This window comes from Felis catus, chromosome E2 (genome assembly GCF_018350175.1).
Source record: "Felis catus isolate Fca126 chromosome E2, F.catus_Fca126_mat1.0, whole genome shotgun sequence".
NCBI classification, from domain to species: Eukaryota; Metazoa; Chordata; class Mammalia; order Carnivora; family Felidae; genus Felis; species Felis catus.
The window spans coordinates 661,935-675,169 of NC_058382.1; the positions used below are offsets into that span (position 1 = coordinate 661,935).

The 13,235-nt window shown below is 45.4% G+C and overlaps 1 protein-coding gene across 1 annotated transcript in view; it reads left to right on the forward strand.

Moving 5' to 3' along the window:
* Positions 1-11,015, forward strand: part of LOC101090727 (zinc finger protein 256) — a 32,110-nt gene extending 21,095 nt beyond the window's left edge. The window contains 5 exon segments of the mRNA XM_045045772.1: positions 8,922-9,239; positions 9,241-9,287; positions 9,290-9,682; positions 9,685-10,301; positions 10,303-11,015. Of these exon segments, the coding sequence (XP_044901707.1) occupies positions 9,013-9,239; positions 9,241-9,287; positions 9,290-9,682; positions 9,685-10,301; positions 10,303-10,632 (1,614 nt within the window). The 5' untranslated portion in view covers positions 8,922-9,012 and the 3' untranslated portion in view covers positions 10,633-11,015.
* Positions 11,016-13,235: the final 2,220 nt, after the last annotated feature.

Consider the following 13,235-nt stretch of genomic DNA (forward strand, 5'->3'; position numbering starts at 1 on the left):
CAGGCTCCATGCTGATGGTTCAGAGATAGTCTGGAATTCTCTCCCTCCCTCTCTGTCTGCCCCTCTCCTGCTCTCTCTCTCTCTCTCTCAATAGTAAATAAACCTAGAAAAATAAAATCTGTTTTAATTGTGGTATAATGATGTATAACATTATATTAGTTTCAGGTGTACAACATAAAGATTGCATGTTTGTATACATTGTGAAATGATTACAATAACTCTAGTTAAGTAATGTCCGTCATCTCACAGTTACAAGAATTAATAGCTTTCTATAATTTGCATTTTACAACTGTTTTTCTGAGATAATATCAATTCCTCATGCAGTATAGAACGATAATCACAGGGAAAATGATAATACTTCCCAGAAATGAGATGAGATCATGGATTTAAGATCCTCTTATATTTCGGGATTCAGAGCACCTTTTGCATGCATGCTCCACCTGTGAACACTGCAGACATTGTCCTATATCAAAATAAGTATTTCTTTCATTGTTCTCTTTTTGATATCAATGTCAGATCTTAAAGGAAGTGAATATAAGGACATTGAATAGGAAATGTGAATGGATAAAAGTGTTGCCCACCAAACTGGACACCATACATCATTCTACAGATCCATTTTTGTACTCCTGCTTCAGGCTGGCACAACATCCTCCTCCATCTTTCTTGTCATGCCCCTATCTGGAGCATTCCTCTTGTCTCTGATTGAACATACAGTTCAGTTTCTTTTCTTTTTTTCTTTTAAAAAAAATCTTTATTTGAGATAGAGAGAGAGAGAGAGAGAGAGAGAGAGAGAGAGAGAGAGAGAGAGAGAGAATGAATGAGAATGGAGGAGGAACAGAGACAGAGGGAGACACAGAATCCAAAGCAGGCTCCAGGCTCTGAGCTGCCATCACAGAGCCTGATGTGCAGCTCCAACCCACGAACCGTGAGATCATGACCTGAGCCGAAGTCAGGTGCTTAACTAACTGAGCCACCCAGGCGTCCCACATATATTTCAGTTTCTAAAACTGGCTCTAATTCTTCAGAGCTCATACATTTGAATTACAGTACGGTAATTTTTATTAGTTTCCTCTACCATTGGACACATTTTGTGACTAACTCTGAAATAATATGTGCATCTGGATCTGTAGCTTTTGGGAACATCTGGAAGAATATGTTTAGCTTCTGAGAGCATGCTGAGTTTCAGGGACTCTAAAATGACAGGTCTCTAAATAAATGATCAGTTGCTGCCAGACTATCCAGAAATCTGAGTACCGCCTCTTTAAGAAGGAGCTAAGACCCTCCTCCGCCCCGGGACCTGGAGTCGCCGTTTCCCAGCGCCACTCGCGGCGGAGCTGGGCCTTTTCGATTGGAGGTGAGGTGCGAGCGCCCTTACGCGCAGTCTGAGGCTCTGTGAGAACTACATTGTCCAGAAAGTTCTGCGACGGAAGCGGGGGTGGGGGGGTGGGGGCAGAGATAGCGTTGCCCAGCCAATTAAGACCCAGGAAATTGCCGTTTGGTAGGAGGCACAAAACGTCGGGGAGAGACTTCCGGCGTCTTTCTAGTAATTTGGCTACGCTGGAGTGTTGTCATCCGGGTCGAGGGTTAGGAGCGTTGGGGTTGGGACCAAGAGAACTGACCGAGAAGGCGCGAGGGGAGGAGCCGACCTCGGCACGCAGCCAGGGGTCTGTGGCTCGACGACGCCGCCGGGCTGCCCGGCGCCGGGGCCGAGTGTCCCCTCCGCCCTATCCCCTTCGCGCAGGTGAACGCGCGGCCCCCGGCCCTCCCCGCCCTCTCCCCACGCAGACCCTCGAGGCCCGAGCGCGGGGTACCTGCTCGCGTCCCTGCGGCCCAGGTCCCGGTGCCCGGGCAGGGGAGGAGCTCGAGGGCGGGGGCCCGGGTGTCTGAGCGCCGACGTGACCGGGTGCGGGACGCATGGTGAGCGGCGATATTGAGATCTGTGCCTCAGGTTGAGCAGCCAGCACGAAGTCACCTGTCTCCTTTTCAGGACCGGGCAGGGGTACAGGGAGACCTGAGTCCATCGAACCCCACCATGGACTCATTCATCCAAGGCCAGTCTTTTCCCACATTTCCTATGGCTTCAGAAGCGGCTCTGGAACTCCAGGGACCGGAGGGTGTCTCAGTCCCTCACCCTGAACCACATGTCCTGTGGATTGTGGTGTCTTGGGACTCCAGTGCTCTTCACTCGGTCTTTGGGCCTAGGGACCCCAAAATAGGGTCCTAAGTCTATGCCAGGGGTTATATGGAGGTGTGCCTGTTCCAGCAGTCAGTGTAAACACATGTGGAAGTTTATTCCTAGATTTGATACCAGGATGTGCAAATTCTTAGAGGTAATACTGAGCTCAGAATAGTCAGGAAACCCCAAGACTTTCTTTCAGGTGGGAACAAAGAGCAGGGGGATAGGAGTCAGGACTGCAGTGGCTGCCTGAAAACTTGGGTGTCTACTCCAGAGGTAGTGTGAAGTTTGCATCAGAAGAGGGAGGCGATCTTAACCAGGGTCTTCACAGGCTGCAACTGGATGCAGTATTAGGAGGCAAAGGCTGGGCTTGAGAAGGAGGAAGGACGATCAGGGTGGAGGCTACTGCCAAAGTCCAGGTGAATGTCAGTGGCCCAGTCATAGCTGAGATATGGTTGGATTCTGGATCTGTGTTTTTAAAGGGGCAACTAGATTTTCTGATGTGAATGCTGAAGGTGTGAAACAGAGTTCAGAGATGGGTTTTGGTCTTGAAGTAGGGAAGGGGGGTGCCTGGGTGGCTCTGCTGGTGAAGCATCCTTCTCTTGATTTCAGCTCAGGTCATGATCTCATGGCTCATGAGATTGATCCAGGAGTCAGGCTCTTTACTGACAGTGCAGAGCCTGCTTGGGATTCTCTCTCTCTTTCTCCCTCTCTCTCTCTCTCTGCCCCTCCCCTATGCACATGTGCTCTCTCTTTCTCACTCTTTCTCACAATAAATAAGTAAATAAACTTAAAAAAGTAGGGATGGAAATTCCATCATCTGCCATGAGGAACTTGGTTATAGGAGCAGTATTCACCGGGGATGTCAGGAACTGTGTTTTAACCCTGTTAAGTGTCTGAAATGTTTTGGAGACCACTAAGGGGAGGCCTTTAAGTGGGCAGCTGAATACGTAGGTCTGAAATATGGGGAGTGATTCAGGATGAAAGCATCCAAAATGTGGTGGCTGCTCTGTGGAACCCAGTGAACGAATGTTGGTCACATTTAGGAGGGGTGATCTTCAAGCTATGATGTAAAGCTCTAAAGGGAGCTGAAGGGATGGGTGGAGGCAGAGGCCTGGGTCTCTGGCCTGGATACCTACCTGGCTGGTGTTACCAAGCTTTGCAAACACAGATGAGGGAGGCAAGTGGTTATCAGTGGGGGTAGAGGGATGGGAAAGTGGGGAGGGGCCGGCCCCAGCGACAGTGTTGTCTGGCAGGTGGCCAAGGCTTCCAAGAGAAGTGTGGACATGAGCTGGATAGAGAGGCCGAGAATGAGGCAAGGTCTCAGGTCAGAGCAGGTGCCTATTCACCACTCTCTACACACCAGGATTTTATAGGAACTTTTATGGGGCTTATGGTATTTCATTCATCTTGAACAAGAGGGTCAGGAGCACATGTGGTCATCGGTAAGAGTCACTAGAACTGGAATGGGCCACCAATGGGCTGAGCTTTGAATGAGGAGTAGGCAGTGACTATTGAGAGGACAACAGGGGCAGCCCAGAAGTAGAAGAGGGCCACGGGTATCTGAGAGCCACCCGTGGTTCTGTGTGGTTGAGTCTGAGGCAAGGGATGGAACCAGGAAGGGAGATCTTTGTAGACTTTGGTGCCGTGACCACTAAGGAAGCCATAGGATGTCTGAGATAATACTGGATCCTGTTTGGATGGGTCAAGCATAGTCTGGATGCCATCTGCCAAGTTTAGCATAGGCCTAAAATTAAGACCTATTATGGATACCCTTAAAATACGGTGAAAATGGGATGGCTAAGATGGCCTGAGTGCAAGTTCCCATCCCCACTCTGCTCCTGTGGGTCAGCTCTCCAAACCAAACACCCCCTTTTTATCAAGAAGACTAGAGCAGTTCCAGTGTATCTCTCTTCAGCAGGTCTCAGTTTCCTACCAATCCATGGACTTATGTGACAAGCCAGTCACCTCTTCCCATGGGAACTAAGGTACACTACTTCTTGATACTACAAAGCTTCCATCTCAGAGCCCCTGGTGACTCATTCTGTTCTTCATTCTTTTCTGGAGTACCACCTCCGTGTGGCCCTGTGTGGTGTAGCATTGTCTCACTCCTATGCTGTGAGTATGTGTGCTTAATAAATTGCTGTTGCTCTCATCTGGCCAGTGTCAGATTTCACGTTTGGCCATCTCCATAACTGTAGGGTGGGAAATCCACCCTCACCAGTGGGTTGAAGAGATGCTGAATAAAACACAAATAATGTGTGGAGAGTTCAGGGACATGCCTGGCCACATGGAGTGGGCCAATGAGGTGTTGGTGGCCGTGGGCATGTGGCCGTGGGTTCCAGAGATGTAGGGGATGTGCCCTATAAAGAATGATGTGTCCTTGGAGAGAGAGTATACCTGATGGTCCCAGGACCTGGTGTTGAGACCTTGGCCATAACAGGATAATATGAGCAGCTGGATCCCTGTATGCCAGGCCTACAACTTAGATACACATTTGTCCACCTGCCTCTTGTTGCTAATGTCTGGACTCCATGATTAATGGGCCCATGAAGACACAGTGGTACCAGTGGTGCCAGGGCATAGTTTCTCCTCTGAGTTGGGGAGCTTGGAAGGAGGGTGGGCATGCTGTAGATGTGTAGGGGAAGGGATTGTGTCTCCTTAGAAGTGGACTGTCTATAGTTCATTTGTCACCATCGCAGCAGGGCACTGTCATCTTCAAGGACTTGACTGTGTACTTTTCCTGGGAGGAATGGGGTCTCCTTGATGAGGCTCAGATGTGCCTATACCACAATGTGATGCTGGAGAACTTGGCACTTATGACCTCCCTGGGTAAGGCTCTTAAACCTACCCCTGTGCCCTAAGTTACTTTTTGCCCTTCCTCTTTCCCAAGGGACAGCTGTATTCTCACACCAGGATCACGGGCATTGCTTCCTTCCTCAGTTTCCTGGGTAGGTGCTGTGGTTGGTTGGGCAAAGGTATGTGCACTGCCCTCTTCTGTCCTTTAGCAGCCCTAGCACCTGCTTCCCTGCAGACTCCCAGGGAAGGATGCAGGGTCAGGAGGGTCAGGATGCAGTCATCCTAATGAATCATACGTTGCTTACTTTCTCACAGGCCAGGTGATTTTGTGCAGATCCAAGGCACATGTGTGCCTAGGTGTCCTTCCTTCCTCTAGCCAACATTTCTTCATGCTTGCCTGTGCCAGGTGTTGTTATTACTGACAGTCACTACTTATGGATCAGAATCTATTCTTTCAAGACCCTCCTCTGAAGCTCTCTTTGTTAGTTTTCTTTCCTGCGGTATATCACGTGCTGAGTTGTTCTGGGCCCATCTTTGGTGCCCTTCTGTCTTTCCCTGAATCCTTGTATCACCCAGGTCCTGTGTAATTGCTTATTTTGGGGGTGAGGTGGAGAGCTCCTGTGGTTCACAGGATGGAAATGAATTGTCTTCATGCTGCTGTAAAAAACCAACATGGCTGGGTCGTTAAACATACATTTATTCCTCACACTTCTGGAGGCTGGGAAGTCCATCACCAGCATGGTCTAGTTCTGCTGAGGACCTTCTCCCTGGTTGATAGCTGCTGCCTTGTCTTTGTGTCCTAACATAGTAAAAGGCATTAGGGAGCTCTCTGGGGTCTCATTTATAAGGGCACTAATTTCATTCATGAGGGCTCTACCTTCATCCCCTCACGGAGTCCCCACCTCCTAATAGCATCACATTGAGGGTTAGAATTTCAGCATGCATTTTGGGGGGACACAGACTTTCAGTCCATAGCATTCCACCCCTGGCTCCTAAAATTCATGTCTTTCTCACATGCAAAATGCATTCATCCCATTCCAGCAGCCCCCAAATCTTAACTGGTTCTAGCATCAACTTTGAATTCTAAAGCCTTATCTAAATATCATCTGTATCAGGTGTGAGTGAAACTTGAGGTATGATTTGTCCTGCAACAAATTTCTTTCCAGCTGTGAACCTATATAACCAAACAAGTTACGTGCTTATGAACTATGGTGGTGGAACAGAGGTAGAGTAGATATTCCTGTTCCAAAAGGAAGAAATGAGAAAGAAGTGATAGATAGCAAATAAGTTCAAAACACACAGGCAAATTTCATTAAACCTTAAGCCTGAAGAATACCTTATGGTTCCATGGTGTGCCATCCGGGTCCACGGAGCAGCAGTCCCACCTTCAAGCCTCTCGTAGGCAGCAGTCCTGCCTCTGGTGCTCTCCTGAATTGGGACTTCATGACTGTAGCTCTTTTCAAACTGGAACTATAAGCTGGTGACTCTATCGCTTTGGGTCCTGGCCCTACTATTCTGAATATTGGCCCCCTCTCTCTGGCGAGCACACTACAGCTCTCTGCCAGAGCCCCTTCCTGAGGCCCCAGTAGGCACATCTGGCCCGCCTGAACCAGGGAAGTGGACCCTCTCCCCCCCCCACCCCCAATGAAATCACTGTACCCCACTGGCCCATACTCTGGTCTGTTGGTGGGAATGGCAGCCCTGAGGGTCTGATGACCCTGAGGTGCTGGGCAGGAGGGTGTCATTCTTCCCTTGTCTTGAAGAATAGCACCTGGCTTCTATGGAGGTGGCTGATAACGTCTGGTTCATATGCATTCTGATACCCTTATCAGTCACTTGCCCACGTCCTTAGTGTTTTCTTAAGAAAACTGCTTTTTCATTTTTTTCAACGTGGATAGGCTGAGAATTTTCCACATCTTTAAGTTCTCGTTCCTTAAAAAAAAAATTTTAATGTTTATTTACTTTTGAGAGAGAGAGACAGGGTATGAGTCAGTAAGGGGCAGAGAGAGGGAGACACAGAATCTGAAGCAGGCTCCAGGCTCTGAGCTGCCATCACAGAGCCCAACGTGTGGCTGGAACTCATGAACCGTGAGATCGTGACCTGAACCGAAGTCAGACGCTTTACCAACTGAGCCACCCAGGCTCCCCAAGTTCTGGTTCCTTTTTGCTTAACCGTCCCATCTTCAAATCAGTTCTAATTACATTTTACTATAAGCATTCAAGAAGAACCAAGCAACTCCTTCAATACTTTGCTTAGAAATTTTCCCAGCTAGGGGCGCCTGGGTGGCTCGGTCGGTTGAGCGTCCGACTCCGGCTCGGGTCATGATCTCACGGTCTGTGAGTTCGAGCCCCGCGTCAGGCTCTGGGCTGATGGCTCAGAGCCTGGAGCCTGTTTCAGATTCTGTGTCTCCCTCTCTCTCTGCCCCTCCCCTGTTCACGCTCTGTCTCTCTCTGTCTCAAAAATAAATAAACGTTAAAAAAAAAAATTAAAAAAAAAAAAAAGAAATTTTCCCAGCTAAATATCCAGTTTAATTGCTTTTACATTTTACTTCTACAAAATACTAGAACATGAACAAAATTCATCCTTTTATATCCATTGTCCAATAACATGTTCCTTATTTCCTCCATCATTCTGGTGAAGTCCATCCATATTTCTACCAACATTCTGTTCATGATTACTTAAGTATCATCTAAGATGATGGAAACTTTCTGTACAACTCTCCTCTTCCTAAAGTCTCATGAGAATTGCTGTTAGCACTCCCTTCGTGACAGTATTGGCCTTTGCTGGTACGCACCACAAAGCTGTTCCAGCCTACCCACCACCTCCCAGTGTCAAAGCTGTTTCCACTTTCTTAGGTATTTGTTGCAGCAGGCCCCCACTTCTTGTACCAATTTCTGTTTTGGCCCATTTCAACTGCTATAACAAACTAACATAGGCTGGGTGTTTAGAACAGAAATATGTATTTCACAAGTCTGATGTCTGGGCAGCCCTCAGTGGAGGTACTGGCAGATTCAGTGGTAAGGGCCTCTTCCTGGTTCATAAATGGCCATCTTGTACCCATGTCCTCACATGGCAGAAAGAGCATGAGAGGGCTCTCTAGAGTCACTTCTACAAAGGCACTAATCCCGTTCATGAGGACTTCACCCTCATGATCTAATCACCTGCCACAGGCCACACACACCTCCTAATAACATCACCTTGAGGGTTAAGATTTCACCGTGAGAATTTTGCAGACACACAAACATTGAGTCCATAGCATGAATCCAGCCCCAGCAAGATGAGCTCAATGGGAACCTGGCCCTGGGGGAGGCACAGTGTCAGGGCTGTGTTCAAATCATATCAGAAACTTATTGTTTGATATTGTAGTGTAATGACAGTGGTGACTAAACCTTATTAGTGCCTTTCCCATTCTTGACACTGCCAACTGTCACGTCTGCTTTTATTGCTTCTACTCTTACTTCCAGAGCAGGGTTCTTCCCCCACATTGGTGGACTCCATCTCACCTGTTATTGCTCTGCCTGGAGCGCTCTAACACTGGCATCTACATGTTGGGTCATGATGTGTGCACATAGACAGTCATCACATACCAGCTGCTCTGTTGCAGTCACATTTTCCTGCCTGAACACATTCTTCTACCTAACACCACCCACGGCAGCAGAAGACAAGATATGCTGAATGTTGTTTGTAGAGGGACAAGTAGTAGACCATGCTGCTCCTTCCTGTATTGCACCCCATGGTTGTGTCTTTTACCTTGTGTGGCCTCCCCCATCCCATGATCTTTAGAGGCCCAGTTCTGATAAGCTGCCCATCCACAATCTGTACCCAGATCTCTGGTCCTCAGAATAGTCCCACTGATTCATTCCTGGGTTGGTCAGATAACTTTTCTACAGGTTTCCCCTTCTCACCAGAGTCAACATGCACTTCATCAATGTTTCTTTCCTTCAGGTTGTCGGTGTGGAGTGGAGGATAAGGCCATATGTTTTGAGCAGTGCATTTCTGCGAGAGTATTGTCACAGGACGGACTTCCAAAGCAGGTATGTCTCCCCAGAAGATTTGTGGACCCATCTTGAGAGACATTTTGCATTTGATCGAGCACCAGGACACTCATCGTAAGCAGAAATTGTACATATGTGGGGCATTTGGAAAATAATTTCATGTCACTACAAACCTTCATCAGCACCATTAGCAGCACATTGGAGAGAAGCACTTCAGAAGCAATATGGGCGGAGCCTTGCTTTTAGAGAACTGCAAATTCGATGTCAGTGAAGCCCTTTACCTGCAAAAAAATTAGGAAGGACTTCTTGGCCAGCTCAACTTTCTCTGGCAACAGGTCACTCACACTGGGGAGAAGTCAAACAGTGTAACTGAGTGTGTGGTGGCCTTCCACAATGTAAACTGTCATTGTAACCAGGGAGACTGCATGAAAACTTTTAGCCCCAAACACACGTTTATTCAGCACCAACAAGTCCTCACGAGGGAAAGATGTTATAGCTGCAGTGAATGTGGGAAATCCTTTAGCAAAAGCTGTAGCCTCCATGACCGTTTGAAAGTTCACACTAGAGAAAAGCTTTATAAGTGTGGGGAGTGTGGGAAATCCTTTAGGCAAAGCTCTGGCCTCATTCAACACCAGAGAGTTCACACTAGGCTAAGAACTCATGAATGTGATGAATGCAGAAAATTATTTAGCAAGAAGTACAATTTCATTATGATCAGAAAGTTCACACTGGTAAAAAGCCATATGATTGTGGTGAATGTGGGAAATTCTTTAGCTACAAATCTGACCTCATTACTCACCAGAGAATTCATACTGGAACAAGGTCTTATGAGAGCAGTGAAGGTGGGAAAGCCTTTAGCCACAGCTCCAGTCTCATTAAATACCAGAGAATTCACACTGGAGAAAGGCCTTATGAGGGTGGGGAATGTGGGAAGTCCTTTAGCCAGAGTTCTCACCTTATTAAACACCAGAGAGTTCATGCTGGAGAAAGATCTTATGAGTGCAGTGAGTGTGGGAAATTCTTCATCTCTAGTTACCGATTCTTTCAACATCAGAGAATTCACACTTGTTTAAGACCTCACAAATGTGATGAATGTGGAAAATTATTTACCAACTTGTCCAACCTCATTAAGCACCAGAGAGTTCACACTGGAGACAGGCCATTTGAGTGTAGTGAATGTGGGAAATTCTTTAGCTGCAAATCCTACCTCATTACACACTGGAGAATTCACACTGGAGTGAGGCCTTTTGATTCTGGGGAATGTGGGAAATCACTTAGCCATGGCTCTATGCTCCTTCTACGCTGGAGAGTTCATATGAGGGAAAGGCCTGAATGAGTGCAGTGAATGTGGGAAATCCTTTAGCCACAGCTCTAGCCTCATTAGACACCAGAGAAGTCACACTGGAGAAAGGTCTTGTGAATGTAATGAGTGTCAGAAATCCTTTAGCAACAGCTCTAGCCTCATTAAGCACCAAAGAGTTCATACTGGGGAAAGGCCTTATGAATGCAGTACATGTGGGAAATCCTTTAGCCAGAGTTCTAACCTCATTAATCGTCAGAGAGTTCACACTAGAGAAAGACCCTATGGATGTAGTGAACATGGAAAATCATTTACCTTCAACTGTCATCTCCTAAAACACCAGAATATCCACAAGGAATAAAGCCCTTTACATAACACAGGTAAGTCTGTTATAGACTGCATTGTGTCCCCTCAAAATTCATATGTTCAAGTCCTAATCCCTAATGTAAGTATTTCAGATGTGACTTTTTTACTAAGATAATTAAGGATAAATGAGGTCATAAAGATGGGGTCCTAATCCAATGTGACTGGCGTCCTTTTAAGAAGAGGAGATACCAGAAGGTGTGGCCCTTGTGTACTTTTGTGTACTCTGTCTTTCTCTCTCTCCATTAACAAAAGACAGACCATCTAATAAAGACAGTTGTAAGTCAGGAAGAGTGGCCTCATCACAAATCAATCCTGATGGCACCTTGGTCTTGGAGTTCTAACCTCTAAAGCGTGAGAAAATAAATTTCTGCTGTTTAAGCCAACTAGCCTGGTATTTTGTTAGGGCAGACTGAGAGGGGACAAAGATACGAATTTCTTTGTACCACAGCATATTCTGTTTTCACTGGACTTGATAGGTAGCCATGAATAATGCCAAGAACATATAAAAACATAGTAAAATAATTAGGAAGTCACAAATTTTAAGAATTACTTTGCTCTTTTAACAGGTTTATTGAAGTACAGTCAGTTCTTGTTATTCATGATAGTTATGTTCTAGAAAGTTACTGGGAGCACTGAATTAGTGAATACAGAGCCGTTGTTCCTGGGGAAATAAGGGCCTCTGGTCACATTTTCATCAGTCAGTCAATACATAACATTGTTTTACATGTATTTCTGTTGAACATATTTTTTAAAATTTTATTTTAGAGACAGTGCGAGTGGGGGAGGAGCAGAGAGAGAGGGAAAGAGAATCCCAAGCAGTCTTTGCACTGCCAGTGCAGAGCCCAGTGCAGGGCTCAAACTCACAAAACTGTGAGATCTTGACTTGAGCCAAAACCAAGAGTCAGACGCTCAACTGACTGAGCCACCCAGGCCCCCCCACATGTGTTTCTATTTAAATGCAACTCATTTACTGTATATTGTTGATTGAATAACATTGAATTCATAGCCAACAGCACTGTAGCTCATGCCTAACCAATATTTACCTACCATGTATTTTCTTTAAGGCACATTCCTTGTGCTTAGGAATATTAGACAGCACTTAGGTACTAGGCTTGGAGGCCATTTGGAACCACAAAATCGTAAAAACTGCAAGTATGTCAATAAGGAGATCATGAGAAGAACACTTGTTTTCAGTGTCAATGAGAAGGCATCCTGTGGCTTTGTAGATCTCATGCACATCAGGTGACTCAAATTTTTTGTAGCTCTGCATGTGTCTGGGTAAATATAAAAGTGTGAGTATTGATTTTATAGTTTCAAATTTTAGCAAGTAGGCAAATTTATAAATAACAAAATCCATGAAAAATGAGTATTGACTATATAGTTGTCTTGTCATAAATTGTTGTATAGTTAAAGCATACGATTTGTGTTTTGGTATTCTTAAACTTTTGAGACTAAAAGTTCCTTCTTGCCCTTCATAATCCATCCTTAATATATAAAGTTACTGAATCAAGGACATATTTTACCTTTTATAATGGATATTTTCAAATATATACATAAAGGAAAGGACTGTGTTACTAAGTTCCATAAACTTTTCCCCAGTTTTCCATCATTTATCATTTCATCATCATTCTTGTTTCTTCTATTATGATGCACATTGCTATGCTGTTTTACTTCTAATCTTGACATCTTATCTGTCTTTAAAAATTTTTTTTAATGTTTTTATTTATTTTGAGACAGAGTACATGCAAGCATGGGATGGACAGAGAGAGAGGCAGTGAGAAAATCCCAAGCAGGCTCTGCGCAGGCTTAGTGCAGAGCCTGATGCAGGGCTTGAACTCACAAATCGAGAGATCATGACCTGAGCTGAAATCAAGCGTCAGAGGCTTAACCAACTGAGCCACCCAGTCACCCTGACATCTCTCTTAATGCATAATCTGCAGAACACGTTTTCAAGTTTAAAGGCTTCAACAACTTGTTCAAAAAATATTTAAAGTATAATAAAATGTTTTCAATGCCCAATTTTTTCTATTATCTAAAATATGTGCTCCTTTTTTTTTAATGTTTATTTATTTTGAGAGAGAGAGAGAGAGAGTGAGCGAGCATGAGTGGGGTAGGGGCAGAGAGAGGGAGAGAGAATCCCAAGCAGGCTGTGCAGAGCCTGATGTGGGGCTCAATCTCATGAACTGTGAGATCATGACCAGAACTGAAATCAAGAGTCAGATGCTTAACCAACTGAGCTACCCAGGTACTCCTGTGCTTGCTTTTTAAGGCAGGTTGGTTGCAATCGGGTTCCAAATGTATCTATGACTTAAGTAGTTCTGTCTCATAATTCTCTTTTAACTTATATCTAATGTTTTTTTAACCTTTTTTTCTTCTTATTTATTCTTGAAGTTCCTGAATCATTTGTCCATTAGCATTTGTCACATTCTGGATTTGTCTTTTTTGCATATCTGATGCAGTTTAATTTGGTTACCCTTTCCCTAAATTTCTCATAAACTAGATATCAATGAGATGGATCAGAGAGCTGTAGTCCCAGATGAGTGTGTTGGTGATATACCTGGAAGCTCATACGGTGTTTGCGAGGACATGTCCTCTCTG